This window comes from Coloeus monedula (assembly GCF_965178545.1).
Source record: "Coloeus monedula genome assembly, chromosome: 9".
Taxonomy (NCBI): Eukaryota; Metazoa; Chordata; class Aves; order Passeriformes; family Corvidae; genus Coloeus; species Coloeus monedula.
The window spans coordinates 883620-904601 of NC_138789.1; the positions used below are offsets into that span (position 1 = coordinate 883620).

A 20982-nucleotide genomic window follows, 5' to 3' on the forward strand; every position below is an offset into this window, starting at 1 on the left:
TAATTTCTTATCAAGTCATACACAGTCATGACACAAAGGTGAAAATTCATTGCTGAATTTGATTTGGGAAGCCTTAAACAACTTTTTAAAGCTGTCTCCCACTTACTCTATCAGATCACAACAGTATTATTTCCTTCTGTGCTTTGCAGACTAATCCAATGTTACCACAATTGTTTTATTTTAAACACTGAAAATAGAGGAAAATCCCAAAACCCAGATGTCTGATGCATCCACTCATGGCAGTCCCATAAATAAGACAGTAACTTTACAATTCCAGTAAATCCCATCAGTCTGAAAATGAGCATTTAAATACAGATACAAGGTGGGTGTTACCCGTAATGGTAAAAACCAGTAAATAATTATCAGTATAGAGATGCTGTTAACAGAACTCAGTAGCTTCTATACACAATTCCAAGCTGTTGCCTTGCTGCTCCTCACCCTTCAGACCAGCCCAGCTGCCCACATGAGCTATTATCCTTGTTCAACACACTTCAAAGCAACATTTTTGGCTCCAGATCATCCCAATGCCTAAATTTCAGTGCAATTCAATGTCAGTCAATGCTTGAAGCCATCTTTTGGCACACTAACTTGCCATCTTGTTTGCTCTGCTGCCTGAACACCCATGAAGAATTTATTCAGAATTATTTAGAAACAAACCAGAAAACAAACAAACAACGAATCTGAATCAGTGCTCCTTACTTAAGAGTTCCCTCAGAGAAACAGCAGCTGAAAATGGGAACCAGTCCCCTGTAATTTTACACAGGAAATCAGCAGGGAAAAGTGGTGCCCTGAAAAATAATGTGTACTAAGTAAGTCTGGATATTCACTGAGTAAACATGGAGTAAAGATGGAGGCAATAAAGATTTACACACAGCAGGGGTAACTCCAGCCAAGAGCCATGAAACTCTCAGCATGGGCTGAAGCTCCCTCTGTGCAAAATTGAAGAGAAAATACATGCCTTTATCTGCCAGCCAATTCAGCTGAGATGCCTCTTTTGCAAACATTAGCTCAACATCCACATATTAACATGATCTCTATGGGATACTAGATAATTTGGTCTCAGCTTGTTCTGAATTTTTCCTAAAGGAAAGTCCTAACCTGGTTCACAGCAGCACTACAGTAAGAGCCATTTGTACAGTGGAAGGAGCTAAGAGACACACAAGTGATGTTCCAGTGGAGGCATGAAGGGCTGCAAGCAGGGAGGTAAAATATTCAACAGGTAACTCCCATTACTTTCTACAAGTGCCTTAAAGTTTTTAGTACTTCCATTTGCAGATCACTGACCCTTCAGCATCCAGCTGCTGGAAGGGGTACAGCAGCAGGTAGCTCTGTCCACAGAGGAGTAGTCCAGCTACTCCTTCTCCTAGGACTCACACTTCCTCTGTGGCTGGGAGGGCAAGTGACCAAAGAGACCCAGCTACTACCTCAAGTTGCTCGCATCTCAAGTGACTCTCAGACTCAATCTATCAGCAAACATCCAGGTGCCACAGGGCAGGTGAGCAAAGAAGTGACTATAAAAATAACCTGGAGTTCTGCTCAGCACAGAGAATATGTGGATTGAAGTCCACATTATTCCAGGCAATTCCATACAGAAAGACTACCAGATAAATCATGAATTACTCCAGGAAAAAAAGGAGCGACCAGCTGGAGTAACCTATCCAGGTGGAGCCTGCTCATCATTTCCTGGAAGAAACAACTGTCACTCAGTACTTTCAGGAAATTCCACAATCCACATCACAGTGAAAAGCTCAGTGCTTTATTTCATCCTAACGAAAGCACAGCTGCATTCTCTGTAAGGCAATACATGAAGCCTCTTCAAATAAATAAGTAACACGGTTTGGGGATGAGGAGACAGAATCAGATGTAACAATTCAGAGAGAACTTTAAGCAGGCACTTTGGGTAAGACCTCCCAGCTGACTGTCTTTGAAGAAGGCTCTTTGTGGTAGAATCTCTTACAGCAAGTAAGACCTTAAGGTGCTGAAATCCCTTTAGCAGGTGGAATGACAGTCGGGATGGTAGGTTTCAACCCCAACACAAAAGAAGTTTTCCTGGCATGTAATTGAAGCTTTCCTTCTGGCTACTTGGGGGAATCTGTCCTGCAAAATAGTGCAGCAATTCCTGTCAAGTCATTCAGCCAGCACTGAAAGCATTAGGGACATGTAGAATCTTATTTATTTTCTTACTGCTGCTTAGATTTAGCTTTGTATTAATAAGAAGTGCAGATCTCATATGACTAGAGCTCTGCTTAACTGAGACCCGTGTGATAAATCCACACAAGTAAAACCCCCTAATAAGACAGCATCATGAAGTAATTCTTTATATTTAAAGCAGGTTGATACATTAAAATTCTACCCGAAATGACATTTTGATGGCAACTATAGCAGCTTTGCTAATAAAGTTATAATTCAATTGCTGTAGTAAGTACCCTACAGATTTAAAAGCTAGTGTTGCTTTGTAAAAATGCAAAACAAACTAGAGCAAGAGCTGAAATGTCACCTGTCACAAAGAGACAATCCTTGGTACAGTACCAGTACAGTGAGAAAACCTACAGGAATTTGGAGGGCTTTGTAAACAAAAAGTTCCACTTAAAAAGTTACATCTATACAGAAACTGCCAATCACACTTAAAAGGAACATCAATTTGTAAAAGAATTGGGCAAAACATCACAGCTGTTGATTTAACAATTACATTGATGCCTATAGGAGTTGTAAAAATTGTAACAAGAACCTGGAGAAGGTTGAATTTTAGCATTTGACCATTCCTCTAACATCCATATAAAAAACATCTTCAACAGGATTTTTTAGATTCTAAAAACCTCTAGGAGATACTCTGCATGACACAGGTTCTGATACTAAAAACACCCCTTTCCTGAAAAGCAAAAGAAAATACCTTACATCCCTCCTTCCAAAACAAAACAGAGGTAAAAGGGACTGTTTTTAACTTAATAAAAGTTAGATGTCTAGCCAAGTTCTGTTTAAACATTAAGTGCACTATTTGAGTGTCACCTCAACTGGAAATATTTCATTCATTCAGTACTCTGAAAATATATCACCTTCTTAAATTCTTCTCAAGTATGTACTCAATATTTGAGTTTTTCCAACAACCTCCAGCAAGTCTTCAGGTTAAACTTAATAACAAATCCTAGGCAGTATAAGCCCTTTCTGTTAGTTCATGCTCTAAACAAATTTTGGCTTTATGTAAGAAGCCACCGAACACAAGACACTATCTTCCTACTTTTCTTCGTTGCTAATAAATTTCTTGTGCAGGACTGAAAAAAAATAAAATCTTTATGAAGGTTGTTTCCTATCTTAGGAATAGCAGCCCTTGGCAAGATGGCTTTTCTGCTAACGGTGCCGGGGATTATCTGAGAAGGCTCAGGATTGCCTCCACTGCCCCAGCACCGCAGCTCCATTCAGATGTGAACTTTCTGCTCCCATCTGCAGATGTGCACACACAGATGTCTGTGAGATGTCTGTGCTCCAGCCACACAAACAGCGTGGCGTTCCCAGTTCTGGGATGGCGAATGCCTGCGCTACCCCCTACCCATTCCCCGGGTCACGGCACCCACTCACTGCCCCGGCTCTGGGGATACTGAACACTTAACACAGACTTCCTTTATCCAGAAGTTAGTCCCCAGAGTTAAACAGGTGTTAATATAAACAAACCAACCCCAAAGAGTTTAAAAAGTCTTCAGACTAAAAATTCTTTCCCCTTCCCAAATCTGTCATCGACACTCTCTTGGCTCCGGTTACACCGTGTTTCCAGAGCTGGTGATGGACCCGACAGAGCTGGAAATTCTACTGTGGAAACACACAAAACTGCTCAAGAGGCCTGAACATCACTGTCTGCAGCAGAGCACAGCCCAGATAACACCACCGAGATGGGCTCCCTGCCCTGAAAGCTCTGTTCTGCTTTGGTGAGTCCACAGATGGACTGAAAATCCTCAGATATAGCTCATGACCATTTAACTATTGTAAAGCTTAAGCAGCTCAACTCTGGCTCCCCAGTTAACCAAATACAGATGGCAGGAACTCTGACAGAGGACTCCAGCAATATCATGCCAGAGAATTGATACAAACTTTTAATACCATCACTGAGTTTCATCGTGAAAAACCAGCAAAAGCAAATAACCAAATGGATAAAGATGGGGCAGAAACAGGGGGTCTGTACAACTACACTGACTGCAACACACCCAGAGCATGAGCCTTGGACCAAACGGTACCAGGAAGGACTGGGGAAGAACTGGGGTGCTAGAATAGATCTTCTCCTCTCAAATCCAGGCACCTACATGTGCATTTGTAACCTCTACTGTTATACAGATTTTTTATTTATCCTATCACTAAAGGAATAGTAGTTCACAATAGCAAAGCAGGGTATCCACATTTAGGGCAAGGGACAGGCATCTAGAAACTGATATGGAGGAAATAGATAAATAAATCCGACATATTTCTCCTGCCCGAAACCCTACCTGAAATCTGATCTGATGACTCAGAGTCCTACACACCTGAACAGCACAGTACAGGCTAAAGAATCAAACAAACACTGGCTGTGTAAAGGTCTTCCCTACAGTACAGGCTGCCAAGACCCCTGAAAGTAAACACTGTATACCTACACCTATACTTCATTTATTTAAAGAGAAATATAATCCCTTGTAGAATTCAATAACTTCGAGGTGGTGACTTAATAGAGGAATTCATTAAAATGCTGATATTCTTATATGCATTTCATGCCAGTTTAGGTTTGGAAATGTACTGCTCTTACAAAGGCACTTTCTTACATCAATTCACACCAATTTAAAATACCTTTCTTTGGCTCCGCAGCATTAGTTCCTCCAATTGCATTAGAACAAAGGCTGAAGTTATTCTCCATTGATTGCAACACACAAACAAAGGCAAATGTTCAAGAGTTCTAGTTTTTCCAGAGCTTTCATCCATATCATTGTAGATTAGGAAAAATAAGGGGAAAAAAAAATAGCTTGAGAAAGGACTTGCAGCCAACACTGCTACAAGCACAATCCATAACTGTTTCCTTTGAATTTTTACACAGCTCAAGTTACAATCTCAATTTCAGCAGTGCTTCTGTGTTCATACCTTGACATCTGTTTTTAAGTGGTATACCTGAGACAGCACTCTCAAAGCATAACTTCTTTGCAAAATGACTTTGCATCCTGTAGGTTAGGTGCTCTAAGAGGAGAAAAGCCACACAGAATCAATATATGAAAAGAGGCCTATTTTGCACTCTCCCTTTACTTCTTAAGAATTATCTGAACATTTTGCCATTGTACACAAACTCAGCTTAGGAAATTCAGTAGTGTAGCAGAGACAAATTGTAAGAAATGGTGGAAATCCAAAGCTTCTGAGAACATTACTGAAACAAGCTGAACATTGCTGCAAAGATACTTAAGTACACACTTAAGCAATAAATATTTTAAAAGCGTAAGAAAGCTGGGAATTAATAGAGAACCACGTATTCTTTAAAAAAATACCTTATGAATTAAAGGAAGTCTCATGCTATTTCTGAGTGGAACCAGGACCTAGTAAAATCATCTTAATTTATCCTACTTTTAGGTGTGGAGGTGACAGGAGGCAAATACAGGCAAGAGAACAGGTGGTACGAGTGTGCAGGTGGTTCCTCGAACCCAGCCAAGAGCAATGCTCACACCTCAGGAGGGCAGAGTGTACACACTGACCTCACCTAAACAGTGACCTCATCCAAACACAGCCCTGGAGAACAAAACCACCTTGTAGCTTTAGGGCTGGCTGATAGCAGTGAGTGGGGGTTCTCAGTGAACTTCCACCGCAAGGTAAAAGCATCTGTCCCCATTTACTGAAAGCAGATATCTGGATTGTCTGCTCAAAACAGACATTTTCAGCACTATTCATCTGTCTGTATTTTCAGGTGTTGTCTCTCAAAAGCCTCTGCAACCAACAGAAATACAGTGGGGTTTTAAGGACTCGAGTCACATAACCTCTTTTTAGCCACCCACCTAAGAACGAGGCGAATCATATCCTTGAAGATTTTAATTCTCTGTGTGATTATAAAGAGCTCCAATTGCAACCATCTACATTATGAATGCCTAAAACTTACAAGAGACTATTTCCTCTTATTATTACATTCCTGAATTCAAGAGAACATTTCCCATCTGACACTGTATATGGGACTGGACAAATGTTTCTTCCTTCTTATTAGGATAGCCCTGACACTGCTGGAAAGAGATTTCTCACTTCTTAAGAGCTTTTGTCCCGATAACAAGCACCTGTTAGTAATAAGGAGGATGGCAACAGAACCAGATGTACAGCTCCCAGATGCCAGCACAGCACGACCATCAGCTATGGAACACCGTCCCACAGTGCCAGGAGCAAGAACTGCTTTGACACAAGCACAAGAAATTAATATAAAAGGGTATCTTTAATATTCTTGAGTTTGTTTGTTTTCAGAATGAGCTGAATGTACACAGCCTCCAATCCCTGAACTTAAGGTTTAAAAGTCTCTGACCATGGCTGCACATCACAGATCGGCCTGTTCTGAGCAAACCCCATACTTGTCTCACCTTCTGCTTTGCTGCTGCTTTAGGAATCATTCATTGCCATGACAGACACCCAGTTTGTATATTCTTCATATGGGAAAGGTTAATTACGTTGATGTAGAAATTGTGGCATGCTCTGCACCATTCCCAGAAGGGACTGTCAGCCTTTCCCAGCACGGAATAACCAAAATGTCCATCATCACTTCAATGTGTGGTTTAGGTTAGAGACTGGCTGATGGATTCCTATGGACAGAGCTGTTCCATTGGCGGGGTTTTGATATTTAACAGAGGCAGATCCTACCAGATCCTCCAATATGAAAGGCCTGGAAAAGTCTCAACACCTCTGAGCCCTCAAAACACAGGAGTGATTTAAAGCAGCATTACAGTTGTCTTTAAAGGCCCATTCAAGGTGCTGACATAGCAGAAACTCTGTCCATGTTTTGAAGAAGGATCATTTACCCGAAAAGTTAAGTCCTATATAGGTTTATATGTAAAAAAGGTAGTCCTGTTTCTAGAGCAACAGGTTTAAATCCACGTTTATGGGCAAGGTGAGGAATAACACTCCTTTCAGTACACACATTCAGGAGACATTTTCCTGACCGTCTTTTGAAGCCGTGTTGTAGAATACCATAAACCTCCTCTCTGCTGCAGTGACTGTACTAATTCCAAGTCCTGAGTAAACAGACTACTTCAAACATGATGGAGGAACTCAGCAGCTTCAATCAACTTCCTTAAATCCTGCTGAGGCAGCAGCACAGAATGCCAGACAACTTACATTTCCAAGAATTCTGCAGTAATAGATACTGCAAACCTCCAGAACTTACCCTCTTCCTCCATACATATTTCTAGCACCTCTATCAACCTTTTGTGTCATTGAAATTTTCACCATCAAGAAGCAGCAAAAATAACAACACTGTTGGACTGTCAAAACAGTGATAAAACTGATTCATCTGAGTATGGGGAGGCTGGAGGTGAAAGAGAGTGGGAGAGGGGAATTTCTAAACACAAACGCTGATCTTGCACAAAATGCCTAAGGTTGCTGTTTTACAAGTCATTTATACAAGACTTCTAAAGGGGCAATTTTGTTCCAGCTTGTCAGGTCATGCTTGAGCTAGAGAACAGAACTGAAAAATTCAGAGAGGAGACAAAGCAGGACGATCCTATATTCTCCAAAATATCTAAATGGTGACTGGTTCTCAACTGTACCTCATGAAAAACCACCTGTCAGCACTGGCAAACCTTCCCTGCTAGGCTCTGAGGGAGGTACAGGAATAATTTACCCTGGAACAAAAGGATTGACTGCAGAGAATTTCTTAGGTATTTAGATAGAAAACATCTGTAAAACACTGCCTTGAGGAAAGGACAATGCTACATCTCAGCTTTGGTGACACAAACTTGGTTTCCCTGCACCGTGCAAGCCCTGGGAGTGGGAGCTGCCTGGATGCTGAGGAGAAGCACCACTCCCAGTGGATGACTTTGAAATGGCAAACTTTGCCACAGCAGAGAACCTGCAGGGAACAGAGGCAATGCACATTCAAGAGTGGAAGCTGCCTGATATGGACAGGTTCACTTAGACCAACTGCTTTGGTCTTGTTCCATACGCCTTCTCCTCAAGGAAATACACGGACAGCTCCCAAAAGCAGTGCAGTCTGACAATCTGCGACCTTGTTTCTCTCCACAAAGGCTGAAAAGCAAACCAGCTGCTTTTAAAATTCAGTTATCCAAAGAAATGTGAAGCACTACAAGGCTCTTTCATTACTATCAATGTATAAAAATCGAACACTATTGAATTCTATCAAACAAATAATTCTGAGAAAAAGGACTGCAGTGAGAGGTTCCATTGTCAGCCCTGGCTGCAAACAGGTGGATTTGAGAGGCACTTGTGTCCTGTCCTCCCTTCACTTAAAGGAGCTGTGTGTAACAGGAAAAAAGAGCAACTCTTGTCACAGAATAGACTCAGGAAGCGGAAGTTCTCGAAAAAAAAGAGCATCACCCCAAATATACGAAGATAAATAATTTATCAAAATTAAGGAGACTCTGACATTTTGAGATATCTGAAAAGTTAGATTTCCATCTTCTGTCAAAGTCAGAAGTATTTAGAAATTATGCTCTTAAAACTGTCAGCAATTTACAATATCAAGTTGTCATAGGTTAGCAAGCATAGTCTTGGAAGGGATGTCCTTGCTAAGGGGTGCTTACAGTTTCCTGTAAGTTGGTGCCTGCTTTGCGTTTCTCCTAATTCTTATCTCACAGAAGATAAACAGTAATGAGTATTTTGGACCAAACCACTACACAAGTCAATATGGCATTTTAAATAGAAATCCCACTATAAAACTTTTCAAACTTGAATCGATTTAGGGGGGAAAAAAAGATAATAGAAAACCATGCCCTGCACTTCCTTCCACTTCCATCAAGGAATAGGAGTATCAGAAGCTGTACCACTAACAGGGATAGAAAAAAAAATAACCTTCTTTTCCATCATTTCTCAGTTCACGCTGTAGAAATGACATCACCCTCCTTCCCCCACCCTTCTGAGATTTGTTCTGAACAAAGCAGCATTTCAGAGCGGCGCTGCTGCAGGCACAGTCAGCACCCACCGGCGCTGAAATCCCATGAAAAGCCCCGGCAGCCACGGGCGCGGCCGCAGCCGGTACCTATGGAAATGCCGCTGGAAAGGGTGGAGCTCTCGGCCTGCCCTCGGGACGGCACGTGGGGCTCCATGACGCTGTCATCCAGCAGGTGCCGGGGTCCTGCGTTCGGGAACGTCGCGCTTTTGAATTCAGCCGTGTTCATCTTGTGTATGAAACTGGAAACGAACAGGACACAACTGTTACAGCCTTGCCTTGATACGTCTCAGCAGCTGCTTCAACATCCTGAAGGATTGCATGCACCGTGCTCCTAAAGCCAAACTAACTCATGGCCAAGCTGTAAGCAACTGTGCACAAATAAATTACCTGCAGGAAGTGCCAGCTTTAGAACCGCACAAAGAGGAAGTCAGGAGTACGTTAATAATTAGTTTCAATATCTTATGCTACTTTTGTCTGCTGTAACACATAACTGAACTGTAGAACTGCATTCTAGCTCATTAAAGGTGAACTTACACAATAGAAGTTATTAATTACTGGGGAGCTACAATCTTGCATTTTGAAGAGATGACAAGGGAAATGATCAGATAATGATCAAGATATTATTAGAAGTACATTTCTGTGGAAAAACCTGAAGCCATTACTAAACAGAGTTACACAGAAGTCTACAGAGGAGGTCTCTCTGTAAAAATGCCAATAAAGCAGTTATATAATTTTGAAATTGAATTAATTACACCGGCATTGAGTTACTAAAAGTGATAGTTTTGTCATTCAGAAAGAGCCATTCTGGTTAACTCAGTGACTAGTCTTATCATCATAATTTCAGCCTTCCTATTTTGATTAATTCTCTTGGGTTGGGATACCACCATTACAGTTCTGAGCTTGCTCATTGGCCACAAATTGCTCTGTAAGTGAAGTACTGTGTACAAGTCATGCTACTTTTTACAAGCAAAGCTTTTGTATTGAAAGATGATACGTCACTTAAAAAAAAAAAAAGCTCAGGATTTTTAGGTTAAGCAAAATGCTGACTTGTATCCCAGACTGTGACATTTCCTGTGTCCGTGGGGTATCAGGTTCCGAGGTGAAGGGGGCGTTGGTGGTAGCAAGGCTCCTTCAGCTGCCACATTTTTCCGTCCACTTTGCGGAGATGCTCCGACTTCAGAGCCTGGGAAGAAAAAAGACATTACTGCCAAGTCACTTCAAAATTACTGTCAGGGTCACTTCTTAGAACACCATGGAAAAGTTGCACAAAACTACCTGAACTCCCTTTATAAGAGACAGCTGCAATGAAACTCATTGATCTACTGATAATTAAACCCCCTGCACTTCAGGGCTTTTGCACAGGATTAAAACCAAACACAGCTCAAACAGACCATCCAGTGAAAGTATTTTGCAAGCCCTGAAGGTGGCTGCATTCACTACACCAGCACTGGACACATCCCACTGATTCTACATTTTCAAACTCCTGCCTTCAACCACTTTTGGCATTGACCAAAAAGAATGTTCATTTTTGGAAGCATATTATGCCATGAAAAGTTTACATGAAGGCCCTTCTGTCTAGACACAACAAAGAATGAATATTTAATAGCTCTTCACCCCAAATGACATTAACAACTTAGTGCCACAATACATACCTAAAGAACCTAAAAAAAAGGACTCAATTCCTTCTTTACAGATCACCTTTAGACTTTTTACTACAAACATGCAGTGTTTAAACTTCACACTTCTTTACAGCCTCAGGCAAATATTTTCCACGTTTGCAATTCTAAAATAATGCACATGACAACCTCAAGTCTTCTCACATTTATTAAGCATTTACCTACTAAATCTTCTCTGGAAGCAGCAGAGTGGGGGGTGCTGGTCCCTGGTTCTATCTTTAATGAAAGTCTGCATTAAAGAAACATTAAAAATTACTTTATCAGGAAATAAAAGTATAGGTTTGTGAAGAAGCATTTTTAAAATTTATGATGGCAAGCTGATTCTATGATTGCAAGAAATACTATGAAGGTAATACAAACAGTGCAGAGTTATCTTTAGCACAGGCTATTTCCAAACTTGACTTTTCCTGCCTAGAGCTTTGGTTCATACAGACCACCAGGACCTCCAGTGCCCTGGGATGGCTGGCACCCACATGAAACTGCTACTCCAGCTAAAACCTGGGAAAAATGAAAATAATGTACAACTTCTCCCCCCACCTTGGCTAAAATATTTATTCGTGGAACACTTCATATTTTAAGTTTTTATATCAAGTGCACTAGTGTGCCAAGTGCCAAGGCTTTAGTCTTTACTGGTTCAAAAGCCAAAATCATCTTCTGTGTTTTGGAAAATACATGATAACTTGATTTCAGCCATAATTCAAGCTTTTTCTGCAGCTTTTTAATGCCATTTCCAGCAGTCCCACACAGAAGGCAGACTACAGGAGCAGGTAACTCCAGGAAAATAAAGTGTATCTTGTCCACAGGGTTTGAAGGACTAAAATCTTTGAAACAGTATACTAACACTGAAAAAGCATCTCTTTAACTCTGGGGAGAAGAAGTTTAAAGCTTGACAGCTCCCCTCCCTTCCATTCCCAGACAGTTTAGCAACGATTCATTACGATTTTATAATTTAATCTTTGCAAATAAAATCTTTTAAGAAAAAAACCCTATGCATTCAAGTCACTGTCACTGTTCTCTCAACCTTTTTGCTGACAGACACCTTAGTAAGGGGATGAAAAGTGGAAGAGCCACTTTAAGTAAGAACAACTCTTCAAATGCACTCCTCAGCCCTAAAAGCATTCAGTTTGGAGAGGTACAAAACCCATCAGTGCAAAACCAGACGTTGTGAACAGCAGCCGTGCCTCTGATTTATGTGCCACTGTCTCCAGTCACTGCCCTGCTATCAAAACATGGATGGCACTGGATGCAGAGACTGCAGCTCCTTCAGCAATAAAATTCCCACAGGTAGTGAGTCCTACCCAGGGAAGGTGGAAGAGGCTGGAGTGTGGGATTCATGGATACAATGCTACTGAGGAGACACTGCAGGTAAGAAACCTGGGTTTGGGTTGGCTTTTTTTTTTCCTTCCTTCAAATGTTTGACCACAGAGCTTTACTCTCAGTGATAGACAAGTGACACTTCCCAAATGAGGCTGCAGAACATCCCAGGAAAAGGGTAAAGCTGGATGCTTCCACATGGACTGCAGAGAACAACTTACAGACCTCAGAAGAGAAGCCCAGGGTCTGGGTCCTCGTTATCTGTGCTCTGACATAAACCGAAGGGTCCCCATTTGCTGCCTTTTACTAAATCCAAGTTAGGGCTGTTAAATGGCAAAGCACAGCTGTTCCTACAGTGTGCATCCCCCTCCTGCCATTCCAAGGGAGCTGCACAAGCAACCAATTCAACCCCTCTGAGGTGACAAACTTCCCAGGCGGGCAGGATGGGAATGGGTGGGGAACCTCCTCGAGCACATCAGCCAATGAACAAAAACTTCCTTCATAGGCAAGAGATTTGCCTTAGGGTGTTTCCTATCCTCAGTTCCTGTCTCTTGCCAGAGATTTCACTCCCCCAGTTTTGCTGGATGTCAAATCACCTAATACAGTAATAATCTTTTAATTAAGGATGTAGAAACCTTGGATGGGAGGCTGGGAGGAAGAGGCAGAGAGGAACAGGAACTTGCCTCTCAAAAATCAAGTGCTTACATTTTACTCACACTTTATAACCTAACCAAAGGGAAAAGTATAAAATGAAGTATATCTGAAAGTGAAAGCTTTAAGTCACCCTCAGTAAGAACTTGGGACTGGATGCACAGATGTTTTTTTTCTGATGAAGAATGACTTAAGCCATCTCCTACCACAGGATTCCTCTTGCTGACTGAACAGTGTTACAGGTGAGCCACGTGTACAAAGTCTTTCTCAGCAGACCAAACCAACCTGAAGCGAGGGCTTGGTGCAGTCTGGCACAGAAAAGGGAGCAGATATGCCATCCAGCATGTGGGAAAGTGCCTTGGGCACGGGATCCTGCTGGAACCACAGCTGCTTGCAACTGGTGTGTCTGAGGTGCATAATCACAGAACCACGGAACTGTGTGGCTCAGAAGGAACCCTAAATCTCATCTAGTTCCAAGCCCCTGCCATGGGCAGGGACACCCACATAATATAATACAATTCCCCACCCCAAGTGCAGTCTCACAAGTGACAGGCTTTGTGTTCTAGAAGCTGTTTTGTAATAAGTTATGGTTGGTCTGTAGCATTTCATACTTACTTGTAATTGTCATCTTCTACAAACTTTTGTAGCTCTTCTATGTACTGAACTGAATTTAGGTATTTTTGGACATGAGGCAACATAGGAATATCTGGAAAACAGACAGCATTCATTAACACTGTGCCACTCATTGGTAAGCCAAGTATTTTCCAGAAGCTATTTGAACAGATTCAGGTCTCTTGCCTTTTTATGTGAGATGGAGCACAAACTACAGGCCCTAAAGACACTGAAATTTTAGAACTTCACAGCAATTCTCATGCACTGAGCTGACACCCCACACACACAAACCCTAGAGGTGCTCATCAGAGCACATGTAAGGGAGAAGTAAGACAACATCCTTGGCCAAACTGAAGGCTCAGAACTGGAACATGGAGGGCTGCCTGAGGACTCCTTCACAGCCCACATTCTCTTCATACTGAGCTCTCAGGGAAGCCACGATCCTGTGCTGATTCACAGTCCAGCACCACAAACACAGCCTTATGACTTTACTAGAATGGGAAGAGGACTGTGAGGGAAACCATCTTTGAAGAAAACACATTATCTGATCTGTGCACAGAACTACAAATGTCCGAAAGACAAGCTGAATGTATTTTATTATCTCCTGTTGGGGTTTTAAGAGGTCTAGTTTTTTTCCTGTTAAAGGAATTTTCCCCCATTCTGTTACTAAGACGATAAATCGCTGGGTGCTTGAGAGCAAACAAAAGACCTGGCTACCCTTCTGTTTCACCTGGGTGTGAGGTCAGTTTGCTCTCAGCCTCCGGAGAGAGAAGCTGCAGAGAAAGGAGCTGCTGGTTCCTTTTTTTCGGCTGTTTTTCTTTCTGCTGGAAACAACGCCGGGATCCCAAAAGCCGCTTTCCCTGCCCTGCTGGAGGCCGGGCTGTGGCTGCCCTGCCCCGCTGCTGCTTTGAGCCTTCGCTGCGTTGTAGCCCTGCTCGCCCCGCCTGCCCAACCTCCGGGGGGTTCCCCCTTTTGGATACATCTCGTCTGTCACCCGGGATTTGTGCTTGTGCCTGCCGCTCCAGCCTGCCGTTCCAGCCTGCTGTTCCTGAGAGTCCGGGATCAGCTGCCCAGGGGTTTGTGAAGCTTTTTTGTTCCATCCCTTCCCGGGATCCCAGGGCACCGGTGCCGCGTGTTTCCCGAGCTCGCTCCGGAGCGCCCCCTGCAGCCGCGGGGGAACCATCGCACCTGCCCTGCTCACCGGGAGCCGCCAGCGCCCCTGCCGGCTGCGAGCGGAACTGCACCCGAGGGGAAAGGGCCCGACAGCCGAGAAGGCTGGCACTGGGTTTGGGATTGTTTGCTGTTACTGCCAGAGTTATTGCTGTTTGTTTGACTGGTTATACACATATAGATATAGAATAGTAAAGAACTGTTATTCCTATTTCCCACATCTTTGCCTAAAAGCCCTTGATTTCAAAATTATAATAACTCGGAGGGAAAGGGGTTACATCTGCCGTTTCAAGGGAGGCTTCTGCCTTCCTTAGCAGACACCTGTCTTTCAAAACCAAGACATCTCCAGTAAAAGTACAACTCCAAAAACAATCCTACTTTTAGAATTCAGTCATAAAATTATGAAACACAGGGTACAAGCTTCTAAATACCAGTAAAACTACTATTGAGTATGATGTACTACTACACATTTACCATCAGAAAATATATCCTGTAGTTTGCTCGATGTAAGAGAAAGGCAATTTTATTCTGTCTCCTCACCCTGATGCTCTGTCTTAACCAACAATGCTAGAATAAAGCTAGACTTCAGGGCTGAGAGGATGAGGGAGGGTGTTAATGGCATTCATGTGGATCCAGCACACAAATAAAGCTTTTAAATTCTTCTCTTTAACACTCTGATATTTACACATTAGCTTACCATATTCACACGACTGCTGCAAATCTGAGATAATTCGAAGAATGTTGTTCATTAAATTTGTTCTTTGCTCACTTTCCAGAATGCTTGCTGTTGAGGGGTAGGCAGAGTCAATATATGTCAAGTCTGACAGATAAATACCTGAAATGAGATTAGAATGAAAAGTTTCTTTGTTTAGTGTCTTTGATGTAGCAGGAAAAAAACCCTCACCAAGAACATTGTGAAGAATTTTTGCTTTCACTAACATTAAAGCAGGTTGACAAAAGCATTGTCTCAGAATAGCATTTTGGATTTAAATGGGAAATAATTTTAGAAATCTAAAAGTAATTACAAGGACATGTACAACTACTCATAAACCTCATCTTCTCCACAGCACCAATTTACTACTTCTTTGACAAATCTGAAGCATACTAACTGCATAGTCCTAAAATACACAATCAAAATTAATTGTTTAGCAAGTCTATTACTTCATTCCTCCAATTCAGCAATTAAAAAACAATAGAAAAATAAATCATACCCACAACTCTTCAAGATAAATAAAAACTCAAACTCAACTTGCAGCAACTTGGGAAAGATTAACTAGGGAAAATGGGCACCCAGACTGAAATGAATGAATCCTGCAGTTTGTAATAATCACAGCTCCACAGATCCAGCAACCTTCCAGGTAAGTCACTTCAGATCTCTTACCTGCCTTCTTCCCCTGCACTGCTTGCAACCTCACTGCTCCTTCAAGCCCCTGATCACGTAGAGAGGAAAATCCTCCTCCTTACACAGTAACGCTGTAGATGAAACGTTTATTTTATTTCTAAACACAGCTCCATTTCTTGAACTTCATCCATTTGTCTCAACTAAGAGAAGCATATCCTGACCAACTCTGCTGTTCAAAGGAATTGCTCTGCATCCCTTGCATCTTTCACAGATATCTCAATTAAAACACTACACAAACTTAAATAATATTATTTAAGAAACTTGTTTCAGTAACAAGGAAATTTTAAAATTATATTTTACTTCACCTCTCAGCCTTGTATAACCAAAATCATAACAAGGACTTTGGCTTTACAGGTGGAAGACTATTAATACAACCTCACAAGAACAGCAGTTGTATTTGTACAGCACCTAAGCAGTACAGTCCTCAAATGTGAGCTGGGAAACTCTGGGCATCCCTCCAAAACCAACACATACACGCACACGCACACACGTGTGTGCGCACACACAGAAACAAATTAAAATACTTGTGGTTGAAAGGTGACATATAAAAAAGTGAATAAAAAGATATTACACATGACCTGATATACTACTAAATCTCTCAATTTTCTGTTCTGCTAGAAACAGTTTGCTAAAAACCAGAAAAGATAATCAGAAACACCAGGTAGTTGCATTTAATTGCCATGCTACCTAGAGTGCACAGGCTGTCCTGAACCTGAATTTACTAACCCATGTCCAAACAAGCCTTAAAAAACCCAAACCGGCTCAGTCTTCCACAGAAGGACGTAAATCATACTTATTAACTGTATTTAAGGAAATTCCCTGTAACAGGCACCTGCACTATTATGCAGGATTTTATAAGCCACTGTATTTGTAGAATTACCTCTGAATGACTTGCACTGATCTTTTCTTTTAGCGAAATCAACAAGTCTTCTGTAAAGAGCAGTTCTCCAAACCTACTGGATGCACTTCTGTGAAATCTAAAATAATCTTGAAAGCACACAAGGGCAATTCTCTTTCAAATGTAATGGCACTGCCTTTGTGAAGAAAGCAGAAAGATCAATGGCAATAAAGTGAATGCACTCGAGTGCTGGCTGAGTACGGACAGAACCAAAGCCAGATCCCGTATTTCTTGTAGAGCGTAATCTCTGTGGCTTTTGCTACTTCTAACACCAGTCAGATGTTATCAAATATTCTGATACCTACCCAAAACCATCACACACAGAGTTTTAACTTTTTCCACGTGTATTGGAGAATTCATGCTTTGAACAACTGGAACTGTTTCTTATTAAGTGAACGTCAAGAATTGAATGCGACATTCTGCTGAACATTCTTCTAGACTACAAATGGTTCATTTTTCCTGTTGTATCCAGCCAGGCTGCCCCTTTTATTCCCAGCAACACAAATCGAGTTTTATCAGCCTGAAAGAATCTTTCTTCTCAATGAAGCCCAGTACTGTAATAACTTGAAAGGCATCTTTAGGCAGCGTAGTAAAAATGTTTGATTTGTAATTGCCTGCTGAACTCTTGCACAGTCCGTTGCCATACGGTACCTCCCTTCTACTGGCAAACAATCTTTCCTTGTTCCTAACTTCTCAGCCTCCCTACCCCCTCCCTTTCTGGAGGGTATGGATAGGAAATCCGAAGGAGGAGTTTCTCCTGCTCTCCCAGTGCTCGCGGTGACATCATAGGTGGGCTGAACGGCTGAGCCGAGTGTGTGTTTGTTTAAAAAAACACGGTCCAAAAGTGATGTATATGGAATCTGGGTCAGCTGTAGCTGGTTAGAGCACTTCTGCATGTGAGAATTAAACACTGCAGTTTCAAAAAACACTTCTCTCTCTCTCCTGGAATAACGCATACTGGAGCATTACTTCTTTTTCTTTTTTTAGCTGATTAGTTAGCTTGGTTATCGTATGGAGAAACCCAACTCCTCAATACAGCTTGGATCTAACAGAGAAAGACAAAAGCAGTTTTCAGCTCCAGCTGCAGATTAACACTCCACACCATCGGGTAATATAGGAAGCAAAAGCAACTTGGCCTCTGGATTTTCCATCTGCCACAGAAGCAAACCAGCTGGAAGACTTTATTTCTTGGTAAGTTTTAAAGTTATTCTTACTTACAAGTTTAATTTTGAGCTATTTCTGAATGCTACATACGTCTCCCTCAACATACAATTTTGAAGAAACAAATCCCTCTCAGCCTGAGAAAAATTTGACAACTAACATTAAGACTCATTTTTGTGGCATTTGGTAGACTTTGGAAAGAATTAAAAAAGGCACTGCATAAGAGCACAGACTAACTTGTTCCAGTTGTAGGGATGAACAAGTTTCAGTTGTTTAGCTGTATTGTTATCTACAGTTACAGAAAATTAGCACTACCAGATTCTTTGCTAAGCTTGTCATTTGGGTACTGTGAACATACTCATGTGAAATTCTGATCCCACCAGAAGGCAAAAGCCAAAAATCCTATCGATTTCAGGGAAGCTGGATTTCACCCAACACCAGAGCATAGACCTAGCATTACTAGAACTAGAAAATGGATACCTCAATAAAACCACTGTGAAAAGTCCCAGGCAAATCAATGCACATCTGTAACTAGCAATCATTGTATATCATTTCAAGTACGTTTTTATTTCTGGTACTTCTTAGGAGTAGAAGTTGCCTGAGTCCTAGAGCCAACCAAGAAACCATAGTCATACACTGATTCAGAACATAATCAAGTTTGTGGCACAATCAATTGTGCAGCTGAAAAGCCAAAGACATTGCTGCAACAGGCACTACTCCCTTCCTTCGGCAATTTCTGGGAAGTTAATTGTATTTCAGATGAACTGCAGTTTGTTTCTAAATACAGATCCATTTGATAAACATGAAATGCAGTGTACAAAGCAACACTACATTAAGTGGAAAATTGAGGGGTTTGTTACAGTTCATTAGGGGAAGGAAGGGAGAAGAATGCTGCTGCAAGTCAATTATTAAAACAAGAAAGTTGTTTACAAACAGAAGAAAAGAAACAGATGAAAACCAAAAAATACGTGCTCATACATAGGAAAACTTTCTTCATGCTGACTTGGAAATTAAAACACAGTAAATAATCCAGAACAATGCAAATAAATTTAAGTGATGCATTTGCATTAACAAACTCAGAGATGCCTGACACAGTGAGAGAGAATGAAGGGGCTGATGCTAAAAGGAGAGACAAAGTGTTACAGAAGGCAAACTTAATTAAGATTTAGTAGCTACCAGAGGAAAGAAGTCTGAAGCAGCCTTGCTAAACAAGAAAGATGGATCCTTTCCAAGTTCTTGAGCCCTTTTCCTTACTATCCCTTTGTGCTGATTTACAGAAGGAGGAGAATCATCTAAACAACATCACCACAACCCCCTTTGAAGCGCTTAATGTGCTTTGGACACCAGGCTCCATTCATTCATCATCAGCCAAGGGTTTGATTTACGCTGCTTAGAACAATTCCTAAATCTCCCACAAATGAAAACAGCTGAGTCAATCATTTTAATGCAATAAACTGGCTGTATACAAGGTTTTAACTCTCTCTCCTTTGCTGCCTTCCAACTTCAGAGTTCAAATTTTGAAATGTTTATTTTAAAACAAATAATGCAATGTTAATATGACACTGCTGCTGCCAAAAGAATGATCTGAAGTACAGTGAAAAAAATTACACTATTTGAAGCTTTAAAGGAACTTAGTAAAAAGAATGGAAATTCTGAACCTTCAAACTTTTGCAGTAACTACATGGCTCTATCAGGTCTTAATTATTGTTTTATTGGGCTTGTTTTTTTGTAATGTGCCCTATTGGTTTGGTCTTTAAAATTCATACACCAATGAACGAAGTACAATTTCCTACAGCAAGCATAACTAGATGCTTAATATCTTCAGTATCTGTTCTAAGCAGAACTCTGGAGCCCCCAAATCACACATTTCCAAACACAAAATGTACCACTGCATTGTACCTGCCTGCTCAAACAGTGCAAACACACACAGCAGCTGCCAGCAAAGGAACCCCCACGCTAAAAAAACTTCACCAAAAAATCTGGAAATGCCATGAAATTTTGCTGTGCTTTCAGAATATCTACTACGACAAAATTAACAAAGATCTTCTGTGGAGAACATCGAAGAATTTATCATTTTTTAAAAGGGACATGCTTTCAATGACAAGCTCAAAACCCCCGAAGATTTTTAGACTGCCTTTCCTAAAAGGAATCCGGTTCATGGCAATCTCTGAGAAGCAGAATTCTGTGACTCAATATCACGAATCTGACGAACAAAACCCAAGAACATATTATTCCTGGATCCCAGTCAATACAATTGAAAGTAATCCTGTTATTGCAGCAGAGGCAGAGGGACTTGCTGGAAAAGCACTTGTTTATATAGGGAGAAGTAACTTCCTTCAATATAGAGATATACTGAAATCCATGTGAACATTTCTCCTATAGGAAGAGTATTTTCCCCACATTAGTATTACTTCTTATGTCATGGACCCAGTTTTAAGCTAAAAAAATCCACAAAAATCCTCACTTAGCCTGTGCAGACGTAGGGGAACACAGCTGGGTTTATTGATTTCAGCTGCTCAGGCAAAGCTCAACAGAAAATGAAGTACCTGTAACATCAATAGCAGAGCTCCCTGATTAGCTGGTATCATGTTCAGAGCATCTTTAGTCTCAGTATTGTAATTTACTTTCTCAAAGAACCCAGTCTGTTTCTCTTCCTGTTACATGTAAGAGGGCACTGCTGGCATTTATCTCTTGACCATATTCTTTTAATAAATACTTGGAATAGAGGTAAATCCTGATACTGCATTTTCCATACAAAGAGAATCCTATATTCACATTTACCTGCAACAGCTTCGTTACATTCACCCATATCACCCTACACTGCCCAGGGAGAAGGAGCCTTCGTCAGCGCTGGAGGAACAGATTCCAATTTGTGTTGTGGGTTTCCAAATTTTACATCCTGCTGAACATGAGTCACAGCAGTACAACAAAGAACAAACAGTTTGTTGTGCAGAGAGCTAAAAAATGCCAAATATATACCAGCTTCCCCACATCCTGATCCATG

The 20982-nt window shown here is 41.3% G+C and overlaps 1 protein-coding gene across 4 annotated transcripts in view; it reads right to left on the minus strand.

Annotated features, from left to right (window-relative positions):
- The window catches only part of RALGPS2 (Ral GEF with PH domain and SH3 binding motif 2), a gene marked incomplete at its 5' end in the record, with an annotated part of 86533 nt that overhangs the window by 16888 nt on the left and 48663 nt on the right, over positions 1-20982 (minus strand). For 3 of the 4 annotated variants that reach the window (XM_082286956.1, XM_082286955.1, XM_082286954.1), the window contains 5 exons: positions 9182-9333; positions 10142-10277; positions 10932-10999; positions 13351-13441; positions 15215-15352. In XM_082286956.1, the coding sequence (XP_082143082.1) occupies positions 9182-9333; positions 10142-10277; positions 10932-10999; positions 13351-13441; positions 15215-15352 (585 nt within the window). Of the gene's footprint in view, positions 1-9120; positions 9334-10141; positions 10278-10931; positions 11000-13350; positions 13442-15214; positions 15353-20982 lie in introns of all 4 variants that reach the window. The other variant, XM_082286953.1, reaches the window with a different exon arrangement.